The following is an 18229-nucleotide window of genomic DNA, read 5'->3' as shown; positions in this document are numbered from 1 at the left end:
ATCCTATGGACATTCATTTATATCACACACAACTCATGGGCCACAAATACTCTTGTATCACATGCAAGTCACAAAATCAGTCACAGATCTTCATAACTTCCCTTCCCAGAAAAAACTTCTCCTGATGATGGGAGGAGCGCTGTGAAGTATCGCAGAGTGGGTCTGCAGTACTGTTTTCTCTTCTCTAAGGATATGACTGGCTATTCAACAAGCAGCATAAGTAACAAGTCTCTGTCCAACTGTCTCATCTAAGACTGTGGTTGTTTCTTTTTAAAAGCAAATGCAATGATCTGCAGGCCCTCAAATATAGCCACACACTCAACTCCAACTAGTCCAAATCATGACTCATTCTGTAAAGGGGTGGGAGTGAGCTGAATATTGAAATCCTCCTTTTCCACAGTGCTCCAAAATAAAGAGATTCTTAACAACAATGACTAGTTTGGGTGTTGGATTGGACCACAACTTCAGGAAACTGGGAAAGAGCTGGACTGTTGGCCTATGGGCTAATGGCTGACTATTTATGCTAGCTTCCTACTATACATTTTAATTAGGTGACCTGAGAAGAGAGTAAAATGAAGCCATGATGAACCCATTCATCTAGCCAAAGCCACGAGGAACGGACAGGATGCAGGCCATTTCCAAGCACATTCAGCACAGAAGGCCATGCAGATGCAGCTGGCTATTTCTGATGAGCTGATATGAAAGTACCTTGAGGTCCCTCCGTTCGAGATGCAGGAGCTCAGAGCCCCGGACGTCATGCCGGATGAAGATATCCTTATACTCACAAAGACTGAGATGCTCAAGCCAGGCCGCAACCTCCTCCGTTCCCCAGAGGTGAACTGTCGGAGATGGAAAAGCAGGAGTGCATTGAGTACCCAGAAGCCCAGAGGAAAGAGAGAGTGAGAAAAAACACCGACAGTATCCAAAACCAAAAGGAAAGTCAAGGGAGAACGTCAAGCAGGACCACAACCCCAAATGAGGGAGAGGAGGACTGACAACAGGATCTACAATCTCAAACAAAGAAGGAGGTCAGATTAAAATCAGAGCCATTCTCTTAAAAAGAGACTAAATGTAATGAACCATGGGAGTCTGTTTATGTCCATGTCCAGTCACTGCCTTGCTGGGACTGAAACTTTACTACCATGTCTAATAAGAAACTCAATTTCCCTCCATTTAAAAAACAAAACAGAGCCATGCAAAATGTTTAGGAAAGAATCAGGCCCAGGTTAATTTTCTATTGTTCTTTTAGAGCAGTGGTTCCCAAACTTTAACAACCCACGAACCCCTTTCACTAAAATGTCAAGTCTTGCAAACCCCCTCCTAAAAATGAATATTTCCCGGGATTTTCTCCCTTACCTGAGCATAAATAATAAAAGCAGTGATCTTGGAAATATAAAATTTGTTTTTATGACATGCTTATTACACACTATTTATTATTAATTATTATTTATCATTACAGTAATTGTATGACATTAAGAAAACAACAACACTCTTCCAAGATCTCACTTTCTTAGCTTGTATCACTTTGATTAAGCCTGTTATAAGACAAGGCTCCTATGTTTCATCAAGGAGTATCAGAAGTGAAACAGCATGAAGGTATTTAAGAAGCCAACTCAAAGAGTTCCTCCTACACAAACATTTAGGTCTTGAGTAGTCCAGGCAAAGAACGCATGTTACAACAAAGCTTAAACTTGTTCTTCATAATAATTTTAAAAACAATCCTAGCTGCCTATTTAATTTTAAAAACAGCAAAATATATCCACCTCCCTTTCCATTTCGTATAAGGAGTGTTGAAATTTAAATCTCCTCAGTGTGATAGATATGCTTGCTTTGCTCTGCTGAGCTCTTGGAAGTCCGCAGGGCTCCGGGCTGCTGGCCCCGTGCTGCCCAGGATCCCTAGGGACAGTTCTGTCCACCATTAGGGAAGTTTTGCCCAAGAACTCCCTGTAACATTTCGGGAACCCCCAGGGGTTCACAAACCCCAGTTTGGGAACCACTGTTTTAGAGTAAACAGTACATACTGGCATTTACATTACATAGGTCTCTTTACATTCATGGGTCATCAAATGTTTTATAGACAATATGGTAAAATCTCCCTCTGATGCGGGAGGGAGGACTGGCAATGAACACAGGGTGACCCCCAGCTTCTAGATTAGTCTCTAAATAAGAGAAAGAAAAGTCCCCACAATCCCAGTGGAGAAAGATGTCATGGAGGAAAGAGTGACAGTACCCATGATCCCACAGAACAAGTAGTACTCCCAAATTTTAGTGGCAGAGTCTTCATAGGTAGAATATAAACCAAAAATCAACTAACCCAATTGGAGAGAAAGTGTCCTGATACCAGTCAATTTGTTGATTTCATGGGCCAGTTTTTATCATACTGACCAATAGGATTAGAGCTCAGGGTGCACCAGTGGTGATGCAGGATCCCCAGCCAATTAGACATGAGACTTGATTAAACCCTAGGGGTGAATCAATGAAAGAAACATCATTAACCACATCAGGGAGCATCAGCAGTGGGAGGATTGGAGTTATGCGGATTTGGGCCCCACAGTCATTTTGATTTCTAAAAGCCTAAATCCACTCCCACAGCCCTCCCAAAACATTCCAGAAAACAGTCCAAGTCTTGGTAGACCTCTTCAGAGGGTGCCATCAGTTTGTCTTTGGGAATATCCGCTCAGTGCAGGGTGTTTTGGTTCAGAGAGAGAGCACAGCAAAAAAACTACTTTGCTAAGTGAAAAAGAATCACACTAAACAGAATGTGAGTGTAATGTGAGAGTAAAAGTACATGAAAGGGAAAACAGAGGAAAGAGAGAGAAAGACACAAAATGGAGACACAGGCAGAGGAGGGGCAGAGTGTGTGTGCACAAACAGGAGATGCAGGGGCACACAGAGTGAATACACAGCCAGTTGGTACCAGGCAGTCCCATGCTGCTACGAGTCTCCTTATTCTTGTTGTTTTTCTCCTTTTTAAACTTGGTCACCAGCCGAAACTTGCCACTGCGGCTGCGTTTGGAATAATCCAGCATCTGGTTCTGCAGAAACACACAGGGAAATCAATGAAACTTATGTCTCAAATCCATACCAACTGAATGAACCTAGCATCTAGTGCAGTTCAGAGCCCTTGTGGAGAGGAAAGAGCTTCCAATCTCATGGTCAGGAGGACGAAGAAAAATGGTCAGTTCCATGTCAACCCAGGGACCTCTGGCAGTAACTCTATGGAGTTTTCTTCTGAACTGATTCTGTCTCACACTGTGACCCACCCACAGGAAGTCACTGAAGCAAGATGAGCAGAGCTAACTAACGAGGACAGCACCTTAGGAAACTGTTTTGCTCCTGCATTTGAGAGTTATTACCTCATCATCACTGGGCTCCATGAGTTGCCATAGCCAAGGGATGTCTGCTAACTTCCTCAGCTGAAGGTCCATGTCTGTCAGCGCTGCTAGGAGCTGCTCCTTCTGTGGAGGATCCAGCTGCTGCATCAGAGACAGAACCAAAGGCAAACAGCGTTCAGAACCATAGGCTGGAATGCAGAGCATGTTATCTCCTTCAAGATATTTTTAAAGAAACCACATATCAAGATATTCGTTTCTAGACAATATTAAGCTTCTTCCCTCTCAGGGAACCAGAACTCAGAGCTAACCAGCCTGATCTTGTCGTATAATGTGTAACGTTACCAAACCATGGAGGCAATGGATGGCACAATTTGTTTAAATCCCACTGGTAAAGTTTGCAGTGACTTGATACAAAGCCAAAGGAGTCCAGGGGCCAGCAAGATTTTGTCTTCGTGCCATGGCCACAGTAAAAGAACAGAGGAAGTAAACGGACTGAGGGAAACTACCTCCAAGCCCTTCCCTCCTGTTTAGCCCTCCTTACCAGTGCCATCTTGCCAGCCAGCAGAAGCTCTGTCTCACTATGCAGGGCTTTAACGTTATTCACCATCTCTACAACAAGGCTGCAGTTCAGACCCTGTGGCAACAACAAACGTGTAAGGGCCAGAATACACAGCAGTCACATGGCTAGAGGGAAAGGAGTCTCAGAGAAGCGAACAAGAACCAAGCAGAAAACAGTAACAAAATTGCGGCAAAGCTTAAGAAACAAACTGCCTAGAAGTACCTCTGTCGATTTGGATTTGGCATATACTTTATCCATAGATTTGGAGCTGGCATTGACTGCATGAGCAAGTTCCTGTTCCATGTCTTGATAGGACTGGGCTATTTCCCGAATGCTGCAGAGAGAAACATAGACCATGTCAGCTGATCCTTATTCTTTTCTATTCCAATGCCATTCTGGGTGCTGAGGCTATGGACATAGCAGCATGGCAGTGCTCGTGTAGGTGATCTGACCTCTGGCAGATCAGTTCCCGTCCAGGTGATCTGCCATGGATAGGGCAAGGCAAGCGAGGCATCCCTTTTATATGATCTTATGAAAAGTAGCACAAGTCTAACCCCGGCATGTTTTACCAGACCACAAGCAAGGAAGCACAGCCCTAAGACAGCAGAGCTGATTGCAATAGCTGTACTTGTATGTCTAAAGGGATTTTTGAAAGAATACACTAATTTATACACTTTAGCACTAAATTGTGCCTGAAAATGAATAACACATGCAATTACTTACACAAATGCAGGGCATGTGCACAAAACTCCACATGTGCACATTCTTTTTTGCAAAGCACAACTTAGGGCTAGAGTTTAAAATATGGCCCTATACTACATGTAGACTGTGATTTTAGCAGCAGCTATGTACATGGTAGTTCACAGAAGACTTTGGTGGTGTTCCACTCTGTGCATTTTCTCCTAAATGCTAGTATCAGTGAGCAGGACACCTGCGAAAAGAGTGCAAGTGTGTATATTGGTGTGAAAGTCCTCTTTCACCAATCTCTGCTGTGGCTTTGGGTTAAAGGTCCCCAGCAAGTCTGGCTTCTTCACTGAGAAGCAGCTGTTTCATTTCTGACAAATTCACTGGCAAATCTAGGGCTAGAACAACAGATGAACCTAAGTCCCCATGTTCTTTAAAAGTATAAAATTAATCTCACCCTGAAAGGAGCAACAAAGGGAGCTGTGCTTGCTTGTGCCAGGAGTGAATTTGGTCCACAGTGACTGAAAAAACTTCACTTTGTAGATTTAAATTCTAATGCAGCTGCGGTAGAGCAATGAGCAGATGAAGCTATACATTGCTCTAGGCTATTCCCAGGGATACAGATGAGCACTGCAGGTGATCAGACAAGACAGCTTTGGAAGGAAAGGGAATGTGACAACAAGCACCACACTCAGAAGCCAGGAGGGGGCCTCATGAGCCCAGAGGAACAAGATGCCATAGTAGGACTGTGAGCCCCAGGAAAAGAGAAGCGGATCTCACCTATGAATCAGAGCTCCTGCCGCTTGACCAAACTGGTTAATCTGGGTAGACTCTTCTTCAGACATGATCTCTGGGTGCAGGGAGAAAGAGGAGGGCCGGGGCAACTCACACTTCTGTTTATCTTCCCAGGACTTTAGGGTGCTCTCAAATGCCTACAAACAAGGAAAATGCACTCAAAACTACCTTGCAAATCTCCCAGAGAAAGCATTTCAACCCTGGGTTTGCCTCTATTACAGGCAGGGCTGGCAGCACCGTCGATTGACACTCCCTGTTATAAGGCCCTCCTGTTTTCAGTTGCTTACAACTGTGACAAACATTTGGGCTGAAATTTACCATGCTGGATGTTTGACTCGGGCTCATTACTTTTTTTCTGTGTTGGAAAATTTCAGTCCAAACAGTTCAGATGTTCCTGAGAATGAGTTTAGGGAAAAATGCATTGTTTTGGCCATGTCAAAAAACTGTGGTCACCTTTTCTTGGAGAAGCTTTAGCATCCCCATGCTTTGGAGCAGGGACTTGAAATTTGGCAGGGGGTGGCCTTTATGTCAGGAACAGTCATTTTGCTTTCCCCATGAAAATCCACACAGATCTGGCCAAGTTATAAGCCTTTGAAAAACTGTAGTTCGCACATGCTCAGTAGAAACTTGCTAGAGCTTGACAGGTGAAGTCCTTGAAGATTCCATCCACACTGGGCATACTCCAACTTGGGGCTGAGCAGGCTTTCCCTGGGGCCAGGTATCATAGGTCTGGCAAGGCAGCATGGAAAAACAAGGCTAAAAATGTGGGGCTAGAACATGACCTCAGGGGGTAGGGTACTGAGAGGGGTTAGGGTGAAGGCTGGGACTGGGGAAGAGACAGATCTGGGACAGATTGGAGGGACTAGGGCAGAAGGGATCAAGCTCAGGGAATGGACAGAAGAGTCAGGGCCCACTAGAGCACACTCCCATCCAGAGCCTGGACTGGAACCCAAGGTTAAGTCTCACCGTTTCTCTGCTGTCAACTAATATCTGTGAAACCCACTACCAAAGTGTCTGTCCATTCCCCTCTAGTGCTGGTCCATGTAGAGGATGACAACCTACTATTGCTATCAGTTACTCTGTTAACTCAAATAGCAGAGATCTAGGTGATGAATCTGAAATTTCCAACCCCGCTGATGACCCATGTAGGTGTCAAATATTAGAACTGTTTTCCAGTTTGCTTTTTTTAAAAAAAAAACAGGAAATTACACACACAAAACTATGTTAAAAGAACATGAAAAGTCAAGCACTCAAAAGTTAGGAAATGCCAGACTTAAGGTTGCCCGTGCCACCTTAGTTTGCCCTCCCTTGTGTATATGCATTATGATACAGCCTTTAATCACATGATCATATACTCATTTTCCACAGGACCATTGCTCTGCTTCATTCAGTGCACAGGATGGGCCTGCTCTGGGGATGAGGCAGGGTTGTGTAGAAAAGTAGACTTGTCTGTAGGCCCCCTACATTTGTTGCAGAAGTTGGAAGGTGTGTACAGAATGAAACAGGGGACTGCAGGAAGAGAAAGGACAGTCTCACAGTTAAGGCCCTGTCTTTGCCACTGAGTTCTTAGCTGATGCTGGGCAACTCACTTAAACAAAACTTTTCACAGATGATCACTAACTGTGTGTTTCTCATTTTCTGAGTGGCCAACTTGGTACCCTGGAGTCTGCTTTGCAGAAGGGTTGAGCACTCAGAGCTGCAACTGAAGCCAGTGGGAACAGGCTTCAGTTTGAGCCTAGAAAGTGCTACAAATGCTAAGCAGTCTGAAGAAAAATCAAGCCTAGGTGTCTCAAATTGGGCACTCAAAATGAGTGGACACTTTTGACCATACTCTGTCCATGCCTGCGCTCCCAGCTGTAAAACAGGGATGAGACCCTCTCACCTTGAGAGGGTGCTGTGAAGATAGAATGATTAATATTTGTGAGCACTCAAGTGATGCGCACCATAGAAAAGCCCACGAGGAAATTAGCACTACTCTCTTAGTAGTGTGCAGTGAACTAGAGGGTCATCCACTTTGTTGCTGCTGTAGGCTAAGCTCATCACAGACACCAGGGACTCCAGGCACCTCTCCACTCCCCCCAGAGGCTCCCCATGTGCCACTCTCCCCTCTCCCTCTATTTAAGAGACTCTCTGCAACCGCTCTTTCCCCCGTATGCCAGGGGCTTTGTGTGTCTCTTATGTTCCCCTCCCCAATACCATAATCTCCCATTCTCCCCCCTCAATGCCAGGGGCTCTGTGCACCCCACCCATCTGTCGGATGCCTGGAGCTCTATGTGCCCCCCATTCCACCCCTGCCAGGAGTTCTGTGTGCCCTCCATTTCTTCACTGTCCCCTTTCCCCTTACCATTGTCCCCCATTGTCTTCCCATGCCAGGGGCTCTGTGCAACCCATTCCTCCTTCCCCCATCCCATTGGTTTTGTGTTCCGTCATTCCCCGGTTCTCCCAACATATCCTTCCCCACCATGTCATGAGCTCCGTGTCCCCCCCATACCATGGGGTCCCCCATTCTCCTCCCAGCCAGGGGTTCTGTTTGCCCCCTCCATTGCCTCTTCCCCCATACTAGGGTCCCCCATTCTCCCCACAGCCTAGGGCCTCTATGTGCCTCCCCATTCCCCCATTCTTATATCTTTTCTTTTTGTCAGGGATAGAAGACATTCAGGAGGTCAAAATGTTAACCCCTATTGAGAGGATGGGCAGAGCTCACATGGGGAGTATTGTTATGCTGGAAGGTGTCAATGGCTGGCCTCAATCGTCTATAGTCAATGTCAGATCTGGCTGAAACTGCTGAGTCTGCTAACCAGATGCCAGTGGCTCCGTGTGTTCACATTTCCTCCTTCCAGGTTTCCTCCAAGTCACTGGGGTTCTGGACAATTATGTCTAGAACATTCCCTCAAATTTTGAAATTGATTGGGTGCAGCATTCAAATATTATCATGTTACAGACAGAGAAATGCCGTTCAGTTGAGTGTAGGACCTCGTTTCTCCTGGCCAATAAGGCCTGGAGCCGCACACTGAACAATGAAGAGAAAACAAAACACTGAATAGCTCTTCATTAATTGAGTCTCATCCATCCAGTGCACAGAATGAGGCAGGGGTCCTGCGGAAAAAAATAGTATGTGATCATGTCATTAAAGACAGTATGCATACACGCAAGGGGGCCAAGGTAAGGTGGCATGGACAACCTTAATTCTAGCATTTCCTGTTTCTTAATGCTTGATTTTGCAAAGTTACCAATATTCTTTTAACAGTGTGTGTGTGTGTGTGTGTGTGTGTGTGTGTGTGTGTGTGTGTGTGTGTGTGTGTGTGTGTGTGTGTGTGTGTGTGTGTGTATCAATAAAAGTATACATTGCACACCTGATATGTATATCTCTCTCTACAGTCTGTCAGGTTATTGCATTCCTCTCTGGGAGTATCTATGGTGTTAAAGGATGTCTCTCTTGTACATGTACTGTACTGCAGGGTTACTCTTACCCTGTCTCTAGTTAGTGTCTGTGCCCTGTTCTTATGAACAATCCAAATATAACCAGGGGGTTGAATCCAGGCTTCTCCATCCACTTGTACAGGCACTCCCTCATCTCCCAGGATTGCTATCTTCACTGTCCGGCACTGCGAGAAATAAATGCATTAAATAGGTCCCAAAATAAAAGTTAATAAATGCATTAAATAGGTCCCAAAAGACAAGATGTGTTGTATATGTTTCCTCTCAAAATGTTTCCCTATGTCTGACAGACTTGTTCTAATTGTTGCTGGTGAGGCTGGACCACCTGATTCAGTTCTTCCTGTGCAGGGCAAACTCCCTTGGGGCCCTGGCCTCCGGTGCATCATGCCTTGTGTTATCTAATGGATTGCTGTGCTAGTCAGTGTTTCAACTGCCACAACCTATCTAGATCACAGCGAACAGTGGAAAACCATTCCATGCTCAATACCATCTGAGGCTACTAGCCCTGATCCCTGCAGGCCCCCACATCAGGACTAGGGGAGTCTAAGAGCCACAGGCTTTGCATTCTCTGCCCTGTTGGGACTGACAGCAAGCAGAAACACATCGCAGCCTTTAAACCAAGTGTTCTGGGTGAGGGAGGCATAAGGTTGGCCAAGAAGCTCACAAAAGCAACAGATACCTGTGCAATCCGGTGATGCTGTAGATTAATCACTCGTGACACTGCCATCTGCATGCTACCAAACACGGCTACCACCTCCAAGATCTTGTCATCAAAGGAGGGGGCTGTAAATGTCTAAGCAAACACAAGGGGAGTGAGAATTCAATTCCCATATTTCTGTTTTAGAAGAGCTTCCTTCCCTCCCAGGGATAGAGGTTTGTGGCTTTCTCTTTTGCTGTTTATTCACTATATAATTAACAATGAGGCTACAAGGTGGATTTTGAAGTGATCCAAGAAGGAGAAAAAGTAGCCTCTGTATTCCCAATGGGCTTCCCAAAGCAGCTAAAGGATCATTCCTGCACAGTGATGACACATAAGCCTCTACACAACATTCTTCTTATGGGACTTGATTATCTCCATTATTTGAGGTCAAAATTTTGGAGCCTCACGCAAAGCCCACTGAAGTTTATGGAAACACTGCCCTTAGCTTAAATGGGCTTTAGAGCAGGCCTTTTGAGCGGAGAGGAACAGGGGGGCATCCCAGAGCTCATCTATCGCGCTTCATGAAAGTCAGAAGGATTGGAATAGGATCTAACTCTAATCTGAACCCCTGTGGCTGACAAGTTGCTGAAGTTTGACTTTTGGGTAGCCACATATTTCACAGAGAAACCTCAGCCAGACATGCTCTTGTTCCAGTCATCAGGTCTCAGGTGCTACTGGTGCATTCAACAGTAAATACTGAAGAAATTTGTCACGTTCCCATTTGCCACCTTCAAGAAATACTCACATCATCTTCTTTGGTGCCTCCCCAGAAGTTAGTGCCTCCAGCATAGCTGGGAATGTTGAGTACAGCGATCCCCTGAAGACTGGGCAAAGGGATCGGACGCCCATCACACTGCACAGAACAGAAGATAATGTTACATTTATAGCTGTGCTGATGTTAGCAGGCAGCAATTTTAAAGCCTCTCCAGATTACTCAGTCATCACTAGGCAGACTGCTGAAGAGAATAGAACATTGTCCAGATACTGTTGAGGGCACACTCACTGGGCTGGCACTGAAGCACACTGCCTGCATAACTGGATGAATTCCCAGGACTACTGGCCTTGTCTACACCAGGAAATTATATCATGTTATAATATCAGGGCTCAAATAGCTGGTACGTGCCCATATGCTGTCCCGGCACTTCTCTGAGTGACTGGCTTGCTTTCCAGAGTCTCAGCTTTTATTTAAAAAGAGAAAGCAAGTCTCCAGCTGGTATGGTGGCAAAAACACACTCAAAAATGTGAGCTAAGAGTATTGATGCAGAGAGGAATAATAGCTCTTGGGGTAATGAAGAGCCCTATTCATGTCACTGAGATGTTAACTCTTGATGCCTATCGATGACAGTTTAAATGGCAACATTAATTACTTCATTCCTCATGTAAGAAAGAAGAGGGAGGGGCACAATTTCCTGTGAGTGCTGTTTCATTCTGGTGACACAAGCAGGTGTCACCAACCCTCTTTTCCCCCAGTCAAGCATGAGCCATGCCTTAGAAATGTAGCAGAGCTCATGGGCACATTTAAGCCCCAAGCAAAGGGAGGTCCAGCTGAGAGAGCCTGGTGGAGCCAATGGCATTGCGATCTCACTTTGAACATCTGTACAATTTGCTGTGAGTGGTGTCGCATTTTGACAACTCATGGATTGAGCTAATGTTGTGGGGGAAGCCTGGAAGAATATCACCATTTTCTTCCCCAATCTGACCCCCGTAGAATATGTGTTAACTAATACGTTAGACAACCAGAGTAGATAAGGACAATGGTGTTTACAGGAGATACAATGTTAAACACAAAAACCCTTATCTATGCTGAGGGCTAAGTCTTTACTTACTAACGTTGTGTTAGTCAACGTTTTCTAAAATGATGTAATTTCCTATCACAAGCACAGATTCCATGTGTGGAGAATGGGAATATGTTCCTAGTATCAGCAGAGGCTACTTTCATCAGGCTGAGGATTGACATATGCTAATAGTGCAGCGGGGTTGGGCTGGGGAACCCCAAGGACTGAAAATGGAAATGTTCCTCTGGAATCAACAGGTTGGGACAGATTCAAGGTGACTGAGGAGATGCTGGAAGGGCTTCATGTGTTCAGTTAAAGACTGATAAACGATGCTAAAATAAATGTGCCAAATCAGAAGCGAAAAATTTAAAATTGACTGGGATGGGAGAAGGAGAGATTTAACCACGTAAGGGCATTTTCTTTCTCACCTCCAGCAAGACTTTTTGCTCCAAGTTCTTGTATGTTCTGTGTAGTAGCTCCTTGGTCCCGAGCACTCCATACCACATCATGTTTTTTGTACGACTTCTTAGAGGGGCAAACAAAGAAACAAGAGATAACCAGTCAGCATGAGGCATTGTCATTTACTGTCTGATTGCAAGAAAAGATTATTTCAATGATACCTCCCAATCCCCTAAAAACAAGAGTCGTCCTCTTTCAGAAGAAACAAGAACTGGAAATTGCCACCTCTTGTATTCTGAAAAGAGGCTGCCCTTGAAAAAAATGAAACAGGAAAACTAACATGAGCTGTCAGAAATATGTGCAGATGCTCCCAAGAGGGAGATGCAACCAGTCACACACATCACTGAGCTGAGGGTGTTGCTGAACATTGCTCAGGACAGAGAAAACCTATTAACCGCAGGTTGTTTCAAGGACCCTGTTTCTATACAGGTATCCTGAAGACCATAGAACTATAGGCCCGATTTATAGGGCAGGGTGCGGGTTTAGAATGGAGTTCCATGGCATTTGGAGTTGGGACACAATTCTTTCGTAGCTAAAAAGCAGCCATATGAGAAAGGCTGCTAGTGAGGTAATGAAGTAAATGCCTGAACCACTGCATCCAATCCATATCAGAGCTAGCTACCTGGATCTCCCATGTTATCTACAATGTCTTGAATTAGGAAGTAATCAAGGTGAAACTACTCATGCTGGTTTCAGAAGACCAGCTTCAAGGTGCCATAGTATATTATAAACTGTAATCACTTCTGATGCAATCACTATAGACCGAAAAGACCAAAATCTGCCTCCCAAAGAACTGACCTACCTGCACTTCTCTGGGTGCTCATCACGTTTGTTGTTGAAGTCCAGAGAGATCTTTGCATCCAATCCAATTCCAAAATAATTATTCATGACACACTTCTCTGTGTAACACTCTCTATCAAGTTAAAGAAAACAATTTTTGTTAAAGTGATCCATGTCTTTTACACCCCTCACAGCCATCCCACATCTCCTGACACACAGATGGTTGAAAGAAGAGGAGGAGACCAGCAGGATCTTCTGTAGTCTAGTGAGAGCTGATTCAACTACCCCATAAGAAACTTCATAAAGAGCAGTCTGGACACACTGTGTAGGGGTCCAAGGTCCTGTGGATTCTGCCAATCCCTGGCCACAGAATCTGCAGCTGAATTCACTCCTGTGCCACAGAACTGTGCTCAAGACTCTACAATTTCATTTTGAAAATGTTACATTTCTAGCCCTTATGGCTGTGAAGAAAATCTCACAAGTGTGGACAAAGTGTAACTGACAAGGTGATAGGTGCCTGACTCAGCAGAGAGCCTGAAACAATAACTCAGTGTGGTCAACTGCTCAGCTCAATGGGGTGAAACGTAATGATGATGATTGAAATGTCAATATTTAGCTATTTTACTGCTAAAGATTTGAGTGGAAACATCCAAAACATGGGTTTATCTCACAATTCCAACTCCTTTCCCACTCCCTTTCTGGACACCAAAAGGACCAAACATCCCGTTAGCCCACAGCCAAACCGTCCAATTTTCCCCCTGTACAGCTTCGTCAGACATAGCCAATACAACAATCTGCAGCGCACCAATTGAAAATTTAGGGACACAGGCAAATGAATGTGATTTACTCTGGGGACAAACACCACAGGGGGATTGCATTTATCACTTTCACAGCTCAGTCAGTGAAAAATGTGTAATTTTTGCATTTTCATGAAGCTGCTGCAGAATTTACAGATTCCTGCAGAATCTAAGGGGCCTTATTGGAGAATTCAGGTCTAGCTTGCTGAACAGCTAACTGGACCTTGCCCAGATCACACTAACTGGGAGAGGGAGACACTCCCTCACATCCACAGTCCTGGGAGGAGACTGGCCTTGGTTAGATTCTCTCACTAGAAGCCTCATATCTTCTGCATTGACTCCCTCATGCCCATACACCTTGATAACTGACATCCAGCATGGGAGGGCTGATTTACACATCTCTTCATCCCGGCGCCGCCTACATCCCCAATTAACTCTCAAAATCAACCCTCTTCCCTCCCCACAATTTACTGACGCTGAGGTTCATCTGGAACCATTCATTCCCGTCTAGCTCCTCTGCATACTCACAGGTTTTCTGGCTCAGAGTTAAAGGGATCTGCATTGATCAACAATCGGCTGATGACCGAACTCCCAGGCAGAGAACCAGACATACCAGCACGAATATCTGGGGGAGAAAATAAAGAGGGAATAGTATGTAGGGCATATCATGGACTTTATTAAATATGGAGGCCAGGGCATGTTAACACAGGGCAAAGAACTGCTATTTACTCCCAGAGCCAAGAGGACTGGGGTGAGAGACATATACCCCCCCATTGGAAAAACAATAAAATCAGACATATGACAAGTACTAGTCTCAGGGCTCAACCCTAACCAGCACTGGGTCCAAACATAGGTGTTAATTCTTCTACTTGGGATCAAAACATTACAATGTGCCAGAAAAGGGCTGTCATAATTTTTGGCTCTTTCTGGAAAAAGGAGATCACACACACACCCCTTTATGGTGGGGAACCCACCTTTGCCTTTGCCTTTTTTAAAGGAAAAAGGCAAAGTAAAAAGTCCATGTGTCTCCATTTGTACAGCCCCCAGCACCAAGGAGGGCTCCAGAGCATTCTTCTACCCTCCAGCAAGACGCAGTCAGCAATCAAGCTGTAAAGGAGGTGGGAAGGGAGTGCATAAGTCTCTCTGCTGGTTTGGGTGTGGTAGGGTCTGTGCCTGGGGAAGAGGGGACAGAAGCGATCTTACTGCAATAGCTCTCTCCTGCTGCTGGGGCAAGGAGTGCAACTGGGTCTCTGCCTGACTAGACTGAGGGGACAGAAGTGGGGTTCAAGGCTGCACACCACTCTTCAGGAGCTGCTGCTTCTTGCTCCCACATTATCAGCTATCAATGAAGACGTGCCACGTTTAGTCAGGGAGAAAGTGACCCCGACTCTTTCTGGACAAGAACAAACCAATGTAAACAAACAAGGCAGGATTTGTGGTGTTAAAGTTATCAGTGAGTGACCTGCTAAGAACATCAAGGGATAGAAACAGCTGCAGGATCTCTGAGATGGGAACAAGGGAGACTGAAAGTACTGCCAGTGACTTCGGCCTTGACTTGGAAGGACCACCCTTCACTCTCGGGCTTCTCTTGAACTCAGGCTCCCGGACTGTATTGAGAATTTTACACTTATTTACCATTGCAACAACCTACTGTTAAGCCTACACCTTTGTGCAATCATCAAGACCTAAATCCTGTCTCTGCACTGCAGCCATTAAATCTGTGTCTTGGTCTCAGCTGGGGGTCATTTTAATCTTTTCCCAACATCTTCACTATTCAAGCCCGTTGGAAAGTTACCTGCAAATAGATTACTCTCTAACTTGGCTCTGGCAACGGTTTATCTGCGAGAATGGATATCAGACAAACATTTCATGCCCTCAGCTGGAGAGCTGAAGCTATGCTGTTGTCACCCCAGCTCAGCAGGCTGCCTGAATGGGAAGGGGTGGGTGAGACACTCACTTGGGTAGAGGATCTTTGTGTTGAGCATTGGCAGGTTGTCCCGGTTTCCTGTCTGGGGAGGAAGAGATGCAGAGCTGCCCAGCGACAAACTTCCTTTGTTTATTAGCCTTTCACAAGGAGATTTGGACACTACAAAATACAACACAAAACACTGGAATTGACAAACATTGTGTATTGCTCAAACAAGCACACACCAGCACTGCACAAGCAGTAAGGAACAGGGGACAGAAGGTAAAATTACCAGTCACTCAACGTCAACACATTCCAGACAATACAAAGCACAGTTACGCAAAGAGACAGAACCAGACTCATGAAGAGACAAAAAGGTTTGGCCCAAGTGCAACAGAGAGACACACAAACACTTGGTACCAGTAGTGAGGCACACAAATACCTTGAACTAATACTAGGAATGGAGATGAGAGAGGTCTGGCTTCAGTTGAAGAAGAAAACAGATGATGGGTATTGGCCTAGTCCACAGACCCAGTTCAGTTCTGAATGTATTTGGAGTGAATAGGGCTCTCTTACAATTTCCTCACTCAACAGTGATTACAAGCTGGTTCCTTGCTCTAGTATCTGTGCAGGAAGGCCGGGGTCCAATAAGAAAATGTCAGAGGGGGAGTGGAGTGGACGACACCTGAGAGCACGGCAAGCTGACAGCACGGAGAAGACTGGCTGCTGCTGTCAGCATAAGGCTAATGAATCTCTTGGGTCTTACAAATTGCACACTAAGATCATAAACAAACCCTCAAAAATCTGAGAGGGGTTCCTCTTTGAGCAGGAAGGAGACTGTTTGGCAAAAGGATTTGAGCAAGGAGAAGATGTGAAGCGTCTGAGCTGAGGTTACAGAACTATTGCCAATCTCACACAGGAGGAAAACAGGTTCCAAGAAGGGATGGGCACAGAAATATCCTAAAGCACCTATGGAAAAGGGAACCCTAGTGCTTGTCCAAATGCAGGAACCTGGGCTGCCTGACAGCGACTAGTACCTTTCCGATGACTCCTCCCTTTGGGAACTCCATAGTTGCCACTGTGCAATGGCTGCAGGGAGGTTTTATCCTCGTTCCTCAGCTCCTTTCCCTCCTCAGAGGTGGAAAGCCCCAGAATGAAGTCCTCCTGCTCCTGTGTCTGGGCATTCTGCTCATCAACAGCTGGACAGAGAGAGAAATCAGACATGTGTCTTACAGCTCTGTCATGAGAGCACAGAGGGAAGGCAAACAGCACGGAAATACAATACTGCCCCAAAATTATATTCCCACACCAGAACTAATCCAGAGTTGCCCCAGGGTCTTGAATGGGGCGATCCACAGAACTCCTTGCTTAAAAAAAAAAACACGTTAGTTTTCATGAAAGATACCAAATTATGAGCCTGATTCAGCTCCCATTGATGTTAATGATAAATCTCTCTCTGACTTAAATGACAGTAGGATGAGGGCTCTGATGGTGCTGAATTTATCTATCAATGAATGGCAGTGACAATGCAGACTTTCCCACACCGTTTAACATGAGTCAGCTCTGACATGGAGGACTCAGCTTTTGGGGTGAGGGTACTTCAGTCTCCAGGCCCACTCACTGCTTGGTCTCTCTGCTGAGACCACCATCAAGAGAGCTTTGATGGACTGTGAAAAAATTTGCCCAACTTTAATGCTTGCCATAACTGTATTTATACTACCTAAGGACCTATCTCATTTGAGCTATGCTACAAATAAAGGACCTGCCTTTATTTGCATGAGTTCCCCGGAATTGCTAGCCAAACAGAAAGATGCTAACTGATGTGCATGTCAGCTTTCTGTTTGCTCAGCCCAGACCGTGACAATAAAATAGGCCATTTGAAGTGATCACCAACATTGGTATATGTGGAGAAAAGAGAGGGCTTGGGCATAAACCGATAAAAAGGAAGGAAGGAATTAAATGTGTGTTTTTGGAAACAAAACGGCACAGAGGACTTTATCAAATATGTTCACAAAACGCAACGGAACTTATTTGTTCAAGGGATGGTGAAGTCAAGTGCTTATGTATTACTCGGAGAAATCAAAACCTCCTCTGGATGGAACTAACGGGCTTGTTCTTTCCCAGACACAACCTCTCCGCATCAGTTCTTGTTTCTCTGACAAAGGACAGTGATCACCCAGACTATTACACTGTTGTAAATCCAGGTAATATTTCAATGATTTGCAACTTCAGGCTTAGTGCCAAGTTTAAGATTGCTTACTCATTTAGGTGTGCAGAGACTTTAAATCTCTGACTTTTATGCTTTTCTCTCCCTTCTGTAATACACCAATACATACTTCCCTCTCAGTTCAACCGGGATTTCCTGCTTGACACTTTTGAAGGGACTGGAACTTGGAGCTGAGGGGAGGCAGGGAGAGGGGAATGGGTCACAGGCATGGCAGCTGGCGTGTTCTGCTGGAGCTGGGCCACAAAGGGCCAGTGAGCACACAGTGGGCCTAATGAGTATGAAACAGTCAGTCCAGGTGCCAATTAAAAGCCAACCACGATGTTAGGTTTTGGATCCAATCTATCTAAAGAATTTCTAAAGCACCTCCCCTGGGAGTATTTACACATTGTACATGGGTTGCAGAAAACAGCAGGCCAGCCAATTTGCCATTCTATTCTTTGGTTTAATTGTTGCCTTCTACCTTGGAGTGTGCTGTGTGACCAAGTCAGCCAGGACACCTGTAAGAGAACTATGGAAGGCAGGTATATTAGCCCATGAATGATAAAGGCCCTTCCCTACAAGCTGAACAGAGGTTACCTCAGGTCAACTAGGGACACATGGATCCAATTAAGGGCTGCCTGCAACTTTTCAAAACCTCTGGGGGGCGACGGAGGGGGAAACAAGCTGCTGCTGAGCCAGTGGCAGCAGGGAGAAAGGCTTCTCCAGGGTGAGAGGCTGCTCTCCCCCCTCCGGGGGAAACAACCAACCTGACTGCCTGTTTAGAAGGACTGGCAT

General features: G+C 45.3%; 1 protein-coding gene across 6 annotated transcripts in view; it reads right to left on the bottom strand.

Annotated features, from left to right (window-relative positions):
- The window catches only part of DGKD (diacylglycerol kinase delta), a 92919-nt gene that overhangs the window by 4909 nt on the left and 69781 nt on the right, over window positions 1–18229 (bottom strand). For all 6 annotated transcript variants that reach the window (XM_054039274.1, XM_054039276.1, XM_054039275.1 and 3 more), the window contains 14 exons: window positions 16266–16427; window positions 15280–15408; window positions 13851–13947; window positions 12548–12658; window positions 11715–11811; window positions 10257–10364; window positions 9491–9604; window positions 8844–8978; window positions 5359–5510; window positions 4117–4228; window positions 3877–3969; window positions 3357–3476; window positions 2918–3035; window positions 709–839 (listed from right to left, as the gene is read on the bottom strand). In XM_054039274.1, the coding sequence (XP_053895249.1) occupies window positions 709–839; window positions 2918–3035; window positions 3357–3476; window positions 3877–3969; window positions 4117–4228; window positions 5359–5510; window positions 8844–8978; window positions 9491–9604; window positions 10257–10364; window positions 11715–11811; window positions 12548–12658; window positions 13851–13947; window positions 15280–15408; window positions 16266–16427 (1679 nt within the window). The remainder of the gene's footprint in view (window positions 1–708; window positions 840–2917; window positions 3036–3356; window positions 3477–3876; window positions 3970–4116; window positions 4229–5358; window positions 5511–8843; window positions 8979–9490; window positions 9605–10256; window positions 10365–11714; window positions 11812–12547; window positions 12659–13850; window positions 13948–15279; window positions 15409–16265; window positions 16428–18229) is intronic.

This window comes from Malaclemys terrapin, chromosome 9 (assembly GCF_027887155.1).
Source record: "Malaclemys terrapin pileata isolate rMalTer1 chromosome 9, rMalTer1.hap1, whole genome shotgun sequence".
NCBI classification, from domain to species: Eukaryota; Metazoa; Chordata; order Testudines; family Emydidae; genus Malaclemys; species Malaclemys terrapin.
The sequence above is the reverse complement of the archived record's forward strand: the minus strand, read 5'-3'. Positions and strand labels throughout refer to the sequence as shown.